This window comes from Anticarsia gemmatalis, chromosome 26 (genome assembly GCF_050436995.1).
Source record: "Anticarsia gemmatalis isolate Benzon Research Colony breed Stoneville strain chromosome 26, ilAntGemm2 primary, whole genome shotgun sequence".
NCBI lineage: Eukaryota > Metazoa > Arthropoda > Insecta > Lepidoptera > Erebidae > Anticarsia > Anticarsia gemmatalis.
The window spans coordinates 6,771,782-6,790,562 of record NC_134770.1 but is presented as its reverse complement, the minus strand read 5'-3'; the positions used below and the strand labels follow the sequence as shown (position 1 = coordinate 6,790,562).

General features: G+C 34.7%; 1 protein-coding gene across 9 annotated transcripts in view; it reads right to left on the bottom strand.

Annotated features, from left to right (window-relative positions):
* LOC142984291 (uncharacterized) overlaps positions 1-18,781 on the bottom strand; it is a 74,851-nt gene that overhangs the window by 48,459 nt on the left and 7,611 nt on the right. For 8 of the 9 annotated variants that reach the window (XR_012960144.1, XR_012960143.1, XM_076131778.1 and 5 more), the window contains exons 1-2: positions 12,213-12,333; positions 884-1,725 (exon numbers count right to left, since the gene is read on the bottom strand). Coding sequence is in view for 7 of the 9 variants with exons in the window: in XM_076131778.1 (XP_075987893.1) it covers positions 884-1,516 (633 nt within the window). In the remaining 2 variants the exon portion in view is untranslated. Of the gene's footprint in view, positions 1-883; positions 1,726-12,212; positions 12,334-18,781 lie in introns of those variants that run through there. The other variant, XM_076131779.1, reaches the window with a different exon arrangement.

Genomic DNA, 18,781 nt, shown 5'->3' with positions numbered 1-18,781 from the left:
GTTACTAGGTTTTAATCAATACCTACTACCTTCTTATGAAAGTTCCAAGAAATGTTTTAACTACAGTTTGAGCTACATAATTCCTGTATCGATTGGTAATCGCTAAGTTAAAATTCAATGCAATTTATATGCCCACAAATAACCACGTTTTTACTTTGCATTGCAACGCACCCACAGAACAGAGTGAATCATTTTGTAAACAAGTTAAATTCAGATCGAAACAGCTCCTGCTTTATATATTCCCATTGTCTTTCAATTGACGAGAATATCAGCTGATGCATTTTGTTTTAAAATCCCGGGTCAACACCAAATTAGCATTGGCTGTATAGACAATTACAACGATTTAAAAAGAATTTACTATTTGACAGCTAAAGAAAATTGGCGGGATTCCGTAATAATTGTATTTTATGATTATTTTATTGCGGTTTTGTCTTGTATATTTGTATAAAACATTAAATATCGCTGATAGAACCGTTCAGTCACAATTCTAAATATATTTTGCTGGTAATTTTGAAGTTTTATCGTTCCTAAATCTAGTCCCGTAACGTTTCGTCAGGCAAACGTCATGCGGCCTTATGCCAAGGCCTTTGCGACTTTATTATTGTTTATACGTAACTCTAACCGTGATTCCGATGATTTCAGAACGAAAAGAAAACAGGATATATCAGGTTCTTGAAGCACGTTTAAATAAACCTTTAGTTTTACAAGGAAATATTCGTATTGTTTTGTTTGATGATCTTGAATGATCCGTTATTGCTTTTATAAACGGCCTAAAGCGGTGCCAAAATACCAAAATTTATTGACAATGATTCTCTCGAAGGCATTTTAAAGTCAGACGGAAAATCCCGGCGAAAAATTCTTAACAACAGATTAAAAAACTTACCTCCTCGACGGATTTCTTGGAGAACTCGTTCATGGACACAATCCATTGCTGTACAAGCTCATTCACAATAACTAAATCATTATATAACCACGTCAATAGGTCGTTCACCCATTGCACACTGGCTTGATCTGGTCCCGTGCAGGTCGGGATGAGGATGCTCTGATGTTTCTTCAGCGTGAGTTGCTCGGGCCCGGGCGACATGCGGCCCAGCCGTCTCTTGTTGGGGGGAGTGGCGGGCACGAAGCCCGTGGGCTTGGGCGGCTTACTACTGGTGAACGAGGCACTTTTTACTTTAGCACTAGTAGCCAGAACACTATCCGCACTTGAAATAATTTCGGTCGTAGTTTTTTTCGTTTCATCGTTCGGTTTCTGTTTAGCGTCGACCTCGGTGGGTTTCTTAGCGAACCTGCCGTACGCCCATTTCGCTATACCGAGGAGGACTATGGAGAAAAGTATCCAAATAAATATTAACATGACTAGGTTGTCCATGGCTGTGTCCATATAATCGAAGCTACATATAAGATCGTCAACTGCTTCGGCCAAGTCCGCCATAGTGTTCCATGGTGTTTGCCACCAGCGAGCGGCGTGTACCTCCGCCGCCTCACCCTCCGATACTGAACGTGAGCTAGACATTTTTTTTCTATTTTCGAACGCACTATTTTGGGACGCAGCTCTCTGTCTCTCTCTATCTGTCTCGCTCTATTTTGGTTGCGTTCTGAATGTGATTTTTATCAATTCGCACACATGTTCGTTCGTTCGTGTTTCGTCGTGGTTTCAGAATCTCCCGCGGTTCTGTTTTGTTTTTGTTTATTCTATTTTGTTGTCAGCATGTTTTCGATAATCTGAAACAAGAGAAAAGGCTGTTAACTTTTCAGTCATATAGAACTTTCCATGCTGTCTTTATGCAAATACAAATGATGACAATCCATCAAAAGTCCTTAATTAATACCTACACATTACAACTCTAGACATTTTCAAAATAAGGTCAAGCGGCGCGCCTGGTTTCCCTCAAGTTTATGATCACTTCGTATATGTAAAGTTCATTGTATTTCCAAAGCTCAAACAACCAAAAAAAACCTCACCATAATCATAATAAATACAAAATAACATTAAGAAGTATCAAATCTCATCTGTAACCAACCATTTTTCTCAAAGCATCTTTTCAATTCCTTCCATATCTTTCACAGAATGTGACTATGTCTATATTCGTAGACCACACAGGATGGGATATCCTTAACTCCTTACCATCGGTTAAAGGATATAAGCTTTTCATTAGCTCGTAAAGCGGTAGACTTTGAAACTAATTGGAAAAGTATGTATCAATTAAAATTGAATAGAATAATGGATGTAGTCGAGAGTTTCCGCTCACGATGATGTTAATCTTTTTTGTTTGTTTATTTTATACTAAACACAGACTTTATTTTAAACTAGCTGACCCGCGCAACTTCGCTTGCGTCACTTAAGAGAATCATGATTTCCCCCGTTTTTGTAACATTTTTTACTGGTACTCTGCACCTATTGGTCGTAGCGTGATGATATATACCCTATAACCTTCCTCGATAAATGGGCTATCTAACACTGAAAGAATTTTTCAAATCGGACCAGTAGTTCCCGAGATTAGCGCGTTCAAACAAACAAACAAACAGACTCTTCAGCATTATAATATTAATAGTATAGCCTTCCTCGATAAATGGGCTATCTAACACTGAAAGAATTTTTCAAATCGGACCAGTAGTTCCTGAGATTAGCGCGTCCATTTAACGAGGAAGGTTATAGGCTATATAACATCACGCTACGGCCATTAGGAGCGGAGAAGCAACGAAAAATGTTACAAAACCGGGGAAAATTATGACCCGCAAGCGAAGTTGCGCGGTTCAACTAGTATGACATAAATGCCATCAAATTAACAATAATTTACTCGACCTAGCAAAAAAACCTTAACATTTATGTAACTTTTACCAGTAAACAGTGACAGATATGACATCACGCCGTCATTGTGTCGGAGGTAGGCAGTCATGTTATTACTGTGTTGAACAATGCTCCATAATACCATTGTTTCAACCGAGGTTACCAGGCGCCATACTGGATTTTTCAAGACTAATTTTTGACGTCTACTTAAGGTCTAATTTCTCATAGCGGGAAGACCCTTGCTCAAGAAAAACAGTAATTATAGTATCTTGCTTAATAATTATTTTAAATGATAAATGTCATGGCAAAATAAGTCTACAAGTTACGCTTTCTAGGCTAAATCGCTGAAAAGATTTTGGTTGCATATAGCATTGAAAGATGAAGACCTATGTGCTACTTGTACCAATTTCCAACCCCTTGTACATATTTTGTTTTTACAAAATTGCATACGACTGAAAGCCATGCAAGTCTGTTTAAGTAGTTACTTAAGCATATTTATTAAATAATAGACACATATTAAACCATAAACGATTATCTACTTTTGTCTGTCTCCTTAGCACAGGCTACCATTGCGTCGGGACGTCGTGGGTTCGATTCCCACACGGAACAATTATTTGTGCGATCCACATATAGTTGTTTCGGATTTCGTTGTTTTTTTTGCGTCTGTTGTTTGTATGTTTGTAAAAGTCCCCGCGAGAAGAGCCATTCTTACTGCGGGAGTTGACTTTATTTTTGAAAAAATCTATTTATTTATAAAGATTTAATAAATCAGTGTAAAAATTTGTGTCCCAAATATTTTTATCTGATGGCGTTACTAGTTAGGATAGGTTACTTGAATCAAATTATGATGCGCTGATCCAGTCAAGGCTGAATTATGATAATTTCATTTGTTCTTTATGTATTACAAACTCATGGCGAAGACTGCGTGTATTTTCCAGGTTACAAAATATCCTTAGTGTTAATCCAATTTATAAATTACTAGCTGACCCGCGCAACTTCGCTTGCGTCAAATAAGAGATAATTTTTTCACCGTTTTTGTAACATTTTTTGCTAGTACTCTGCTCCTTTTGGTCGTAGCGTGATGATATATAGCCTATAGCCTTCCTCGATAAATGTGCTATCTAACACTGAAAGAATTTTTCAAATCGGACCAGTAGTTGCTAAGATTAGCGCGTTCAAACAAACAAACTCTTCAGCTTTTTAATATTAGTATAGATCTGTGTACCAAATTTCATCAAAATCTGTTTAGTAGTTTAAGCGTGAAAGAGTAACTAATATACATATGTAACTCACAAACTCTCGCATTTATATAGAAAGATAGGAGTTTGCTACGAACACTTACTTACTTCTAAGTCTTAGGTTGGTTTATTAGGAGAAAACACATAAAAACTAGAAAATGTTTACCTGAAGAAAAAAGTACAAACACAGCTAAAACAAAGAAACAATTCACGAAAAATACCATTTTGTTTTCAAAATCAACTAGTAATTAACAAACCCAGTTAATTTGTTTAGCAGTGGCGTGTGTTAATTCAATAAAGATTAAACCTATTAGCACTGTTAACATTGTTAGTTATCAAGGCCGGCCATGTTTGAACGGTTTAGTTATACGCTAGACGAAATCCTTCCGGATTGTTATTTGAAACAGTAGTTGTTGTTTGTTACTGACCACTACTAGGTTAAAATGAAATCATTTACCCCCGGTTTCTGAGGAACATTTAACGGTAGTTTATCTATTCAATAGCGTTTAAACTCATATAAAAACTAACTCTATTGAATAGATAAACTACCGCTAAGTTTCTATATGTAATTTAATTTACTAAAAGATCAGGTAAGTAATACTCGTAACCGGCCTTATATGACAAGGTATAAAGATGTCAATAAAGCAAGGGAAGTTTGTAAGCATCGTATTCATAAAATATGTATCTACAAACATCGATCAATAATCGATAATCGATAATTGATCGAAAAAATAGAGTAAGCGAATTTACAACCAGTTCGGAAGGTAGGGCCAATGAGAAGAGCTGGCAACAAACCTATGGCAACTGTTTTAATCAACCAACTTTCCTTTTACAATAAAAGTACAGTATATTATTAAATAAATAAGTTCACATTGTTCTCAAATAAATACAATTATTTATCATGGCAGAGGTCACAGTGAACACTGTGAACAGTGTTATAATTTCCTAATGTTCATAATGTAATGAAGCAATGTCACTCTGTAATTGGGTGTAAGAGGTCACGGAGCGCTGATACACACAATTAGGACATGTCTACCGTTTTGAGGTTATTTCTTATGAGAATTTGTTGGATATTATTTTGTATGACATGATATTTTATTATTTACTTTTTGTTGTATTATTTTGCAATTATATTTAACATTTGTTTCGTTAAATCTAAGCTAAATCTATTATAACCATATATTCAACTTGAATTAGGACTTAACTTTTTGGAAATAATATATATATTATGATACTTTAAAGCCATAAAATCTAGCTACTTTGTACTAGACCGGGTAGCGATTTTTACATATTTACTTAAAGTTTTATAGTGGTTTTTCAGACATATCCCGCACTAAGAATTACTCTTGTTTTACAGGGACTTCTACAAACATACAAACAACGGACACAAATTACAAACAGACCCGAAACATTTATTTGTGGATCGCACAAATAATTGATTCGTGTAGGAATCGAACTTCGACATCCCGACGGAGCAGTAGCGGCGTGGCGACCTTAAGCACTGAGGATATGAACTGACAAAGTTTTGGATTAAGTATGTTATCTTAAGAAGGGCTTTTATAGACGAAAAGATTTTGTAAGAGAACAAAAAAGCAAAGAGATTCGTAAGAAAAACCTAATCGCCCTTATCAGCTAGTTATTGATAAAAATAACGTAAGAATTAGCATTATTATAAAATTGTATCAAAATCGATCTAGCAGCTTAGTAGATATCATCAAATAGACGTACCAACTTAGATACTTAGCCAGCTGTTTCGAACGTTTAAAAGTGTGCCTAAACAGTCAATGACAATGAGGTCACACACATTGTGACTAGACACACTGACTCACTGTGCAAGTTTCCACTTATTACGTGTTTATATAGAGATTTAGATTCTATAAAATGAGAAGAAAAAAAATAGATTCTATAAAAATGGTCAATTGTTTTAATTGTTAGATGCTATTCTAATAGTGTTTTGTTTGATGTATGTATGTATGATAGCGTATGATGTCGATTTTACTTGATTTTCGGTTAAGAAAAGTGCTATTTTGCTCAGATTTACTCGTTTTTCCATTTATCTAAACTTTACTTAAATAAAATAAAATATAGGTATTCTTCATAATAGTAATATTGCAGCCGTGGTGTGACTAACTTTGTCAATAGTTTGTGTAGATATGTTAATAAAAATACACTGTTTTTATCTAAAAGATTAAGTTAAGCTTTCTTCAACCAACAAGTTACCGAACCTTAACTAACTTAGTAACTTTTATCTTAGAACTTATAGGCCACTTGCTTTTGCTATACACTTGCCATGACACGTAACACAGCTGTGCGACCCGACCTTGTGACGTCACGAGGTCACACTTAACATGCAGTTTTTAATCTATGCTCACTGAATTTTAATCTGTGGTCATTTTAATGGCGGCGTATTTTCGATTGATATTTAATTTTTATCTCGTTTAAAATACAACTGTATTTAATCTTAAAGTCTTGTCTGTTGCAATTTCATTGACTAGCTTATTACCGCGGTTTTGTCTGCGTGAACAGATTTCTTGAAGTAAAAAGTATACTATAAGTACCCAACCCGCCTTTGGCTAGCGTGGTGGACTCATGACCTAACCCCTCCCTCATTACGGGAGGAGACCCTTGTCCAGCAGTAGGACATTGGGTCATTAATGGGTTAATTTAAATTTATTTAAAATTAGCATACTATGCAGGTAATAAAGCTATTTTAACTTTTAAACTCTCGCGTTGCATGTTTACGCATATTACCTTAAAATGCCTAACGTTTCGGCGCAGGTTGCACTCGCCGAAACGTTAAGCATTTGACGGTAAATGCGTGTTCGCGTTATAGTAGGGCCGCTGAGTTATTACCGATTTGACACATGACAAATTGACAATACTAGTGAAGTGACTGAACCAGTAATCCTAATATCATTTTGGAACAGTTTGTTTTTAAAATATTCTAGTATAGAGTTTAATTAAATAAAATCAAAACCAATAATAGTTAAAGACACAAGTTCTTCATTAGGTGGAGTATCCTTGATGAAATAAAATAAATATCCACATTCCTTATTCCTATATTCCATCAATATTACTAGAAATAAAAATCATACCTATTCCAATGAATTCGGACCGAATACTATTAAGCACATCACTATGAAAACTAGACGCACAAATCCGCACGATGTAACTTTATACAAGCGCGCCAAAGAACAAAAAATAAATGTTTTCATATTATTTACAAACTATTTTAAGTTTTGAAACAGTGTTTATTGGAAAATTACTTAATTCTGATATTTTAACATAAAGTTTTATATTAAAGAGGTATTCTAAATCATTCGGCAAATGTGTCGCTCGTGCAAGGTTATATCGATTAATTTAAAGAATAATCTGTCAAATCGGTAATTACTCAGCGGCCGTACTATAATTCCCGAATTCTATTATACACTAGCTGACCCGCGCAACTTCGCTTGCGTCACATAAGAGACAATGGGTAAATTTTTTCCCGTTTTTGTAACATTTTTTACTGGTACTCTTCTCCTATTGGTCGTAGCGTGATGATATATAGCCTATAGCCGTCCTCGATAAATAGTAGCTAACACTGAAATAATTTTTCAAATCGGACCAGTAGTTCCTGAGATTAGCGCGTTCAAACAAACAAACAAACAAACTCTTCAGCTTTATAATATTAGTATAGATTAAATAAAGCTATTTGTGTGATACATATTATTATTAAGTAGCTTTTGCGTGAAAGAGTAATAAAAATATATCTGACTCTCGTTTTCAACATATTTAAATGCGACTTTTTCCGTACCCTAAGCACGGAGACGCTCTGTCCAAATCCCTATGCGGTCACCCATCAATAGGATGACCGCGCCAAAGGTTGCTTAACCTATAGATCGTTTAGCGGTAAGCGGTTATGAGGGCCTCAAATTAACACTGTATATTGATAATTAGAGTATTTTAATTAGTACAAGGATAATTATGGATTTTTCAAGGCTATGGGAATAGTGCCCTATTTCTGAAGTGTGAATTAAAATTAGCGTTTATTAAGTAAGATTATTGCTTGATTTCATCGATTAGTATGTTTTAAGGCTTTTTGTAGTGGCGCAATGGTTATAGTAGACGCCTCGAAATCCAGTGATTTCGAGGCGACTACTGTTATAGGTTCAATTCCTGCGTAGAAAATATTTTAGACCTGTTTTTGTGCAAGTTTTAGTTATTATATATTTCTGCAATTCTATTCTTTATTGATTTATGGCGATCTCACATTTCTTTGAGCACGCAATTCGTTTAGAAAGGAGCAATAACTTTACGAATATAATATCTTAATAAAAACATCTTATTTTTATACTCTAAACTTGTGAAAATTATTAAATGTGAGTAATATTTGTGTTTGGCTCTTGGGAAATCATATTTAATCATTATGAAATACGCTACTTAGTTCCAAATACCTAAATAATTTCATCCTAAATACGCCATTTTGATTGCGAAATAATAACCAATTCTAAAATTACCGATTAAACAAGGTAAAATTGCGTTAAAATTAACAATTAATACTAAAACTAATAACACGGACAATTAGTTTATTTAAGGACGTAATTATTTCACTAATTAGTTACGACTGACCTACTATAAAATACATCAGTAATGTTCTTCAAAAAGGGACACAGTAAAGTTACTTTGTAAAAATGGAGCTAAGACACGTTATTTGGTCTATACCCGGAGATCCATCAAAAACTCGTGAATTTAAGTACATATGTACAATACACATAAATACAAACATCCTACTAATATTATAAATGCGAAAGTTTGTGAGGCTCTCTGTATGTATGGATGTTTATTGCTCTTTCACGCAAATACTACTGAACCGAATACGATGATTTGGTATATAGGTAGCTGAAGACCTAGAATAACACATAGGCTTTTATCCCGAGGTTCCCGAGGGAACGGGATTTACACGGGAAGGGTTTCCAACGAAGTCGCGGGTGGCTTCTAGTACATACATAAAATCACGTCTTCTTCCCATATAGGTAGACAAACACCAGAGCACACCACTTGGTACGATCTTTACAAACTCCCCTTGCTTCATTCAGATCCATACATTTTGTTATAGAGGACTGCCGGTTACGAGTACTACAGTAACGAATTAAATATTCTATAATCTCCACTACTTACCCCCGGCTTCTGAGTACATTTAGCGGTAGTTTATCTATTCAATAACGTTTTTTATATGAGTTTTGACACTATTGAATAGATAAACTACCGCTAACTGTACCTCAGAAACCGGGGGTTAATCCTATGGGAAAAAGGTTTGTATGTGCGTACGTATGTATGTATGTATGGCCTGTTATGAAACGTGGCGGTGAATAAAACGCACGCAATCAGCCGGCCAACGATTGAGTGATAAGAAGTAATGGTGCTGATAAACTTATATACTGTAGTGCAGGATTTTTATGCCGTGTAGCATTTTATGTATGTATTGTGTTATATTTTGTTTTCAATGTCTTTATGGCATCGATTAAGAGAGAAATAATAGACTATTTGAGATGAAAATGTTAATAGATCGAGAATTTTGTTTCGATTTAACTATACAGTTTTTTTTTTAATATTAGGTCCGGGAAAAGTCTTTTCGCATTATAGTATGTAAGAACTCGTAATAAAATCTTTTCTCTACACAAAAAAGCTGGATATTTGGGTACTTCACGAGCTCACTGAAAGAAACATAATGAACCGTGTATGTCATTTGTGATTCTTGAAGCAGAGAGATTTTATTACAAGTTCATACATACTATAATGCGAAAAGACTTCTGCAACCTAATAATCCCCTAACTGCACTTCGCCCAACCAAAGAAGGCCAAGAAATCCATCAACAATTTGACACGGGTATTGAACCTGTGACCATACATTTATTATAAGTAGCTATCTTTCTTGACACGGGAATTTAACCTGTAACCACACATTTATTTTACCTATCTTATCATAAACTACACTTCAAGCAGTTTTCAACCAAGACAGTATAAACAAAAGCCTATAATTACAATAACAGCACAATTTACCTGAAGGTTGTACAAATGTACACATCAGTTAACTTATTAACATAGACGGCAAGAGGCGGCATTGAGATGAAATCATGTGTCACTTTACATAATATATAGGTTTACTTGAAATACATAATTATGTTAAGTACGAAAATTATGTTTGTTGTGCTTTTACTCGAAAACTGCTGAAGCGATGAAAGATGTTTATCTACAATATGTATTTATATAGCATCTGATGTGAGCCTGGTTGTTAATGTATCTATATAAGTATGTATTTAGAAGTATATAAGTATGTTTATCAGTTATTTCTTTACCATAGTACAGGCTCTGCTTAGTTTGGAATCAAATGACCGTTTGTGAGTTGTCCAATTATATTTATATTTATTTATTTATCTCATAATATCGCTCAACGCCTTTTATGAGTACGAGTACGGTATTAATAAATTTAATCATTACTGTCACACTGTTGGGTAAGGGTCTTCTTCCGGAATGAAAGAGGAGGTAGGGCTTGAGTCCACCATGCTGGCCAAGTGCGGGTTAGGCACTTTGCGTGCACTCAAGATTAAGTGCCCAAATGCGAATTATTTGACCTCTCGACTATCACTACTTACACGGCTTTTTGTATTAGGTGTTTGCTAATAGACAGAAGTACTTTTACACCTGTTAAAATTATAAAAAATAAACTGTCTGTTTCACAATCAGCTGTCTCAACATGAACTTCACAAATGAGCATAAGACATTTCCTTCTTAAACTTGTTCTACAAATATAAATATATTGCAGCAAGGTTTAACGTATAGTATGATGTCATTGATGCATAATAAAATGAATCAAAATCTTTGACATCATCCTCCAAAACGGACTTGCGTTGTTTACTAAGCATTGCATATGTTTTAAGATATGTTTATGTATACGTAAAGGAAGATGGCTTTAGTATATAGAGGATTACCCTTGAGTACTTATATAGTATATAGGAGGTACCCGAGGCAACTTACTGACTTTTCGAAGTTATGTGTGTATTAGAATCCTACTAATATTATAAATGCGAAAGTTTGTAAGAATGTATGTATGTACATATGTATGGATGTTTGTTACAATTTCACACAAATACTACAGGACCGATTACGATGAAATTTGGTATATAGGTAGTTGAAGACCAAAAATAACACATAGACTACTTTTTACCCCGGAGTTTCCGAGGGATCGGGATTTACACGAGAAGGGTTTCCACGCGGACGAAGTCGCGGGCGGCCTCTATTTAGAAATAAAGAACACTTATTCTAACGGTGAAGGAAAACATCGTGATGCAGCCTAGGATACCTGAGAGTTCTTAAAAACATATCTTGAAGATATGCAAAGTCCCTAACCCGCACTTGATCAGCGTGGTGGACTCAAGGCCTAACCCCTCCCACATTCCAAATGCCTAAAATCCCTAGATTCCCTAAAACACATGTCAAAAGAACTAACTTAACGCTTAAATACCTACCTATCACTTAAACGTCAAAATACTTCGTAATTCGGCTCAACTATACCGGAATTCCATGAGGTTTTCCTTGACCGGCCCTAAAGCCATTGCCACGGAAGGTCATTACGTTATCTTTGAAGTGCATTCATTTCCATGTTTCGTAATCCACATTGTCGACAGGTGATAGTAAGTATCGTAGGTTCTGAGTATTAGACATTAAAATACCTATATATTTTTTTTTCGTTTAAGATACGCTTTAATGGTACAAACAATATGAACTTAATGAATAATGTTAGGTTCGTGTTATATTATTTTCGTAGGTTCTTAGTTGGTTAAAGCACAAATACCAAAATTTAGAAGAACATAAATCTATGTTCTAATATAATGTACAAAAACATAGGTATACTTTTGGACAATTCACACACGGTCATCTGATTCCAAACTAAGTAGAGCTTGTACTGTTATCAGACAACTGATAAACATAGGTACATAAATACTTCTAAATACATGCAAAACTGTACATTAAGACTCAAACAGAATATTAGTTCTTGTCACATAAATAATAACCTGAAAATTCCCTAATCCCGATTTGACAATTTAACAATATAAAGAACTACATTATGACCTCAATAAAACATCAAAAACTATCTTCAAACGATTACAATATAACCTATAAACTATAATAAACATTGCTCACCAATGAAATATGTCATCGACGTAAATATTTTCGTTATTTTAACACAAAATACACTTTACACTGACATGACCACACTCGGCCGCGGGCACGGGGAGACTGATTCACTTAATACTTTACTTAACCTAACTTGTGTGGTTAAGGTATTATAGCATTCAGCCAAAAGTGGCGCGCTTTTGTTTTTTTTAGGCGAATGCATTGGCTGTGACGAGATGAATAGGACGAATGTCATGTTTGGAGGTTAGGGTATTCTGTTGTATGCCTAAAATGTAGTGCAATGTTAGGCAGATTTAAAAAAATAAATTTGGATTTCTTCTTCTTAACATAGACAGAAAACCCAAGGCATCAAAATTACAAAAAAAAATACATATAGGTATCATTATACCTACGGCATCCAATTAGCTACTAAAACTTTTCCAACAGCCAAAAGAGGGCAATAAAAAAATAATGAAAAACCCCTTGTCCGTCCCAAAAGACAATTCAATAACAATTTTTTTAAGTTAATCCCAAGTATAATCTCAAAAATCACAGAAAAATATATGAAATTCCTTTTATTTCAAAACCTACAACAAATAAGAATCATCAAAATCGATAAAGTAAAACGTTATAAGATAGGTTACAAATATGAAAAAAACATTCAGACGACTTGAGATCATCTTTAATTTTAAAGTCAGTTACAAACTTTCCGAACTGACTAATTAAGCATAAATCTAGCCTATGACGTCAGTCTATAAACCAGTCTAACTCAAGTACAGTTGTTCTCAAAGGTCAGGCGATAGATCGACAAATGTTGAGTTCCTAGGAACTAGACCGACTTGTTTGTACCGGAAATTAGGCAGATAAACATTTTTGATAGCTGTTTTTTGTAACTGCCGAAATAGGTTTAAAAATAATCAAACGACTGCAAAATGTCACTTTATTATTACTACGCATTAAATACGAATTTAATATCTTCGATTTGTGATTGATGACTTTTAAGGATATTTTTAAAACTACTAACTTCCGGTTTCTGAGGTACATTTAGCGGTAGACTATCTATTCAACTCATAGAAAAAAACGCAATTGAATAGATTAACTACCGTTACATGTAACTCAAAAATCGGAGGTAAGTCATATATAAATTAATTAGATGCGGCAGTATTTGTCGAACGAAAATGTCGACCCATAACAACAACTACATTAGGTTTTGGCTTGTGCCGATTGAGTAGTTTCTTCGGGTCCGATTGTCACATTTCGGTTCACAGTCAGGCACGCCAATTCATCTAATCAGTTATATTTGTGTAGCAACTAGCAAGCCTTATTTATCTAAACAACTCTTAATTTTTCTATAGATATAACAAAATTACCTTCCTTTTTGAAGTCTGTTAGACTAAGCCACGCGGATTTATATCAAAGATTTCCTCTAAAGATTTTCACACAACGAGTATGTCGAATCGTACGGCACATAAAGTATTGAGAATAACCGAAGCATAACGGAATGCAAGGACACTACCGGCTACCTATATAATAAGAACCGTGAAGATTTACTAGGAATAGTTTCGAGTGCTCAGATGTATTAAAAACTACTCGAGTGGCTTGAAAATATTTTAACTATTTTATTTCAAGAGATGTAAAATGTATTATTTGAAAGAAATGTAGTAGAAATATTCAATCAATATAGTCCGACCGACTTAGAGTAAAGTTATAGAGAGCCCAGGCATTTTTTTAAGCTCATTATTGTCCCACTGCAAGGCAAGGGTCTCCTCCCAAACTAGGGAGGGGTTAGGTCCTGAGCCCACCACGCTGGCCGAGTGGTTGGGGACTTTGCATGACATGTATTAAACAAATTGTAGTTTGTTTAAATGTTTTTTTGGTTGAAAGCGCTAATCTCAGGAACTACTGGTGCGAATCGAAAAATAAAATTATTTTACTGCTGGATAGCCTATTTATTTAGAAAGGCTATATAACATCACATTACGACCAATAAGAGCAGAGTACCAGTAAAAATGATACAAAAACGGGGAAAATTATGACCCATTCTCTCTTATGTGACGCAAGCGAAGTTGCGCGGGTCAGCTAGTACCGAATAAAAAGCAGAAATACCTTTCAAAAACCTTTTTATGAATAAATGACTAAAAATTTAAGTTCAAAAAGTTCTCACGAAAAAATTCCACCGAAAAATTATATTAATTCGTTTATTATTATGGCAAAACATGTTCGAAGTGGGTCAAGACTTGGCCAAGGGCGTCTGTATGTACCCTTATGTACTCCGCGTGATGTATTTAACTACAATTAGCGCGGCATTGTTGATAGTTCGTGTATTAATTACTTGGTTCTGTGAACGTATAACGTAATGCGGTATTGTGATTTGTTTTTTAGGGTTATAAGTTTATAGGTGGAAGTATAACGTATATTACTTTATTTTGTTTTAAAGACAACTCCAGAACTTTGATTTGGTCATGTGTCGCGGGGATTTTTACAAATATACAAACAACGGGCACAAAGAACAACCAGACCCGAAACAACAATTTGTGTATCGCACAAATAATTGTTCCGTGTGGGAATCGAACTCACGACCTTAAGGTTAAATTCGTCGAATTTAACTGAATTTTATACCTATATGAATTGTATCGTTAATTTATTTACAGTGAATGCCTCTATCGGGCGGTCTCCAGTGTATCTGACTGCTGATCATGCGGTATCGGATTCGATTCCCGTGTCGGGCAAAGTACTATTGGCCTTTACTAATTTATATTACAAAGACTCTCTATTAAAAAAATGTGAGAAACTTTTTTCTACAATCGCTTGGAACCTCTTTATAAGATTCCAACTCGCACTTCACAAGTTTTTCAACGATTTTTTACGATAATTTCAATAAAACGAACATGGACGTGTTCAATAAAAACCAGCAGTAATGTTACTTCATCGATTTACGAGTAATTATTGTAATTTATACTCCTAGTTATGTGAACACGATTATTTACTTTTTGACGAATGTATAACTTGTATTCGATTGCCATTTTGGTAGAAGTTTGTAGCAATGGTAATAATAAATTAGAGCCTTCGTCGTTCTAGTAAGTATTATCATTTACACATTTTTTTGATAACGAACTGTGGGATTTTCAGAAAGAATAGTGTATCATATATTTTTTCCGGCTATATTAACTCTCGGTTTCTGAGTACATTTAACGGTAGTTTATCTACTCTATAGCGTTTTTTATATGCGTTTTGACACTATTGAATACATAAACTACCGCTAAATGTACCACAGAAACGGGGGTTAATAAATGTTAATTCCAACTAAAACATTCTGTAAAAAACTAGCCGAGTCTCCATTGAGTTGCTTGTTTATTTTTTCACGTCTAAGGTTCCGTACTGCGATTCCTAAGTATATTATTATAGTTAATGTTATATGACTGGCTGTTGAACATTACCTACCCATTACATACAATTTTGCTACACCAGCGTCGACATTTTAGGAATTTTGGACAAAGGAAGAATTACATAATCACTATAGCAAAACACTGACAAAAAGCCAATACACTCGGCTAACTTGATAAACAACAACTCTGCCAACAAATTACTAAACCACGAACTCGCAATCCCCATTTTATTACACCACTGTCCTCCAAATTATACAACTTAACATATCATCAAATAACTTTTTACACGTTTAAACACCACGTACGAACAAAATAACATTACAAAAAAATATATAAAACCTTTTTCACGGTCATAGGCATAAAAGCTAATATCGGTGCGTAAAAAAGCGCGCGCTTTGTAAGGTTACGTCATTTTGACAGGCGTAGGGGGTGATGACGTCACAAGATGGCCGCCGGGTGAACAACCCACGGTAGGACTTATCAATTGATTATTTTCTTGTACATTGTTAATGTTAATACAAGGGTTAGAAGAATACTCAAATATTTAGGAACTACGAAAATTTTTATTTATTTTAGATTGCTTACTGAGTGGTAACGTGTTATAACCCAGGTAAATGGGTTGTGGACGTCCAATAGGTCGTCGCTCCATGTAAAATAACGGGAATCCAGCTGCATCCAATGAGACTGAAAGCCGACTCCAACATAGTTGTAAGGCTAGACTGATGTATGTGATAAAAATAATTACCAAGGCCTTCATGGTTTCTTTGCAATAAATACTAGGCTATGATTAATTATGGGTCTTCAACTATCTTTATACGACATTTCATTAAAATCGGTTTAGTCGTTTAGCTACAAAAACGCAACAGAGAGACTAACATGCTTCCGCATTTAAAATATTAGTAAGGACTAGTTAATGACTGCGGTTCCGCCTCAAACTATACTTTTGTTGCTGAAATATTATATTACCTATTTTCTTCCTAAGGACATAATCTATCACCCTTTTTAATTATATCTTAATCAATCCATCCGTTGAGACGTTGAAAGTCATTGTTTTCACCTTGTAAAGCTTTCACAGGTCACAAAAGGTTTGTAGTAGGTTTTAAGCTGACATTTTGTGGTCTCAATCCAGGTTAAGGACTTTGAACTCATTGAAAACCCCGCCTAAAGAATGGTTCAAGAGTTCTTCGGCTTACAATGAATTCGAATCGTTACTTTGTTTGCTTCAAAAAATGCCTAGCATTTTGTATGAGTACTATACACTCGTACAAAATTCCATAGGTGTAGAAATTGCCATTTAAGTTAATATAACAGTTACATTGTATATTTTTGTTTTTTATAGGTGACTAGCTGACCCGCGCAACTTCGCTTGCGTCACATAAGAGAATGGGTCAAAATTTTCCCTGTTTTTGTAACATTTTTTATTACTACTCTGCTCCTATTGGTCATACCGTGATGATATATAGCCTATAGCCTTCCTCGATAACTGGTCTATCTAACACTGAAAGAATTTTTCAAATCAGACCAGTAGTTCCTGAGATTAACGCGTTCAAACAAATAAACAAACTCTTCAGCTTTATAATATTAGTATAGATTTTTATTTGCCTTTTGTAATATTTTAGTCAGTCATTATCTAACCCAAACCTTAGACCAAAGAATTTTCCAGCTAAATTTGAAAAGAAACTTAACGACCGGGGAATCGAACCCAAGAATTCATGCATCAATTAATATACTATCGTTAGACCAAGACACTTCAAATATAAATAAAATACATCTAAAATATTGCTACTGATAAACAATTTCATAATAATATATTAACAAGCAAACTGTCATATTTCAAGGTTTTATATCATAATTAAAATAATTGTGTTGACACGAACCACGCGTGGTGTTGCCAACGTTAATAATTAATGATGGCAACCCTGACTTTGTACGTTTGACATTTCGATACAGTCTGTCCTTCGACTAACAACCTTTGTCTATGGTCAATAATGTGAAAGTGTTTGTTTTTCCCACTTTCACGAAAAACGGCTTAACCGATTTGAATTAAATCTTTCAGTGTGATAGTTTAGGTCCGAGAAAAGACTTCTCCTTTTTTAACAGGCTTGAATGCCTACATTATACTCAAATAAGTATTAAAGAATAAATAATAGTATCTATTTTCATCATAATAACTTGATTTATATTAAGTACATGTTTTCGAAATCGAACCCCATTACCATTCCCTCTTGGCAACCAGTGCCCCATAGTAACCATAAAGCAAACAATAACAAAATAAGAATGATTACGCACTGTCGACTAGTCGTAGGCAACTAGTCTAAAACGACTAATTGCATTATGTGTTAAGTACATAAAATTACGCTTTATTACATAAAAACGCACCATCATTTCGAGTTTTGGGTTAAGCAACATTTGCGCGGTCATTCTATAGATGGGTGTCCGCATAGTAGTGCGAGAACTTGGCGTCTCCATGCTTTGGAAGGCATGTAAAAGACAGTCCCATTTGTCGTCTACTATGATAACAGTCGTTAAGCCATGTCAAAGGCCTTTTGGGCTTGAACAACTTTGACACTAACTATACGATAAAATAAAATGGTACGATGCGTATAATAGTGTTTCATTATATGAAATACGCAGCACCGACATTACATATTATTATTATTATAATAAGAATATGTAATAGTTATTATTAGGAAGAGGAAACACATAAGGATAAATGCTTTATAACAGATTTGACTCGCAAATATATAAACTTGAACTTTGCAACCTGCTTAGTTGCTATCTATTTAAGAATATGTCATGTTATGTCTAGCGACTAAACTGCTGCACCGAATTAGACGAAATTTGGCAGAATAGTAGTTAATATGTCTGGAAAGAGCTGTAGAATGATTATTATTTATCCAAAGATCTAGTTCCACCTGCATTTATTTAATGTTTGTAGGTTTTTTCTGGTGAAGATTATATAGCAATATGTTTGGCCAGTATTCCATGCTTATACAGCTTACTTTGTTAGCGAAACGTAGGTGTATTTTATACACCTTTGGCTAAACCTTGGGGTGTAACAAATAAATATATGTATATCATTGGACAACTCACACTCGGTCATTTGCTTCCAAACTAAGCAGAGCTTGTACTATGGTAACCAAATAACTGATAAACATACTTATATACTTCTAAATACATACTTATATAGATAAATTGACGTCCAGGCTC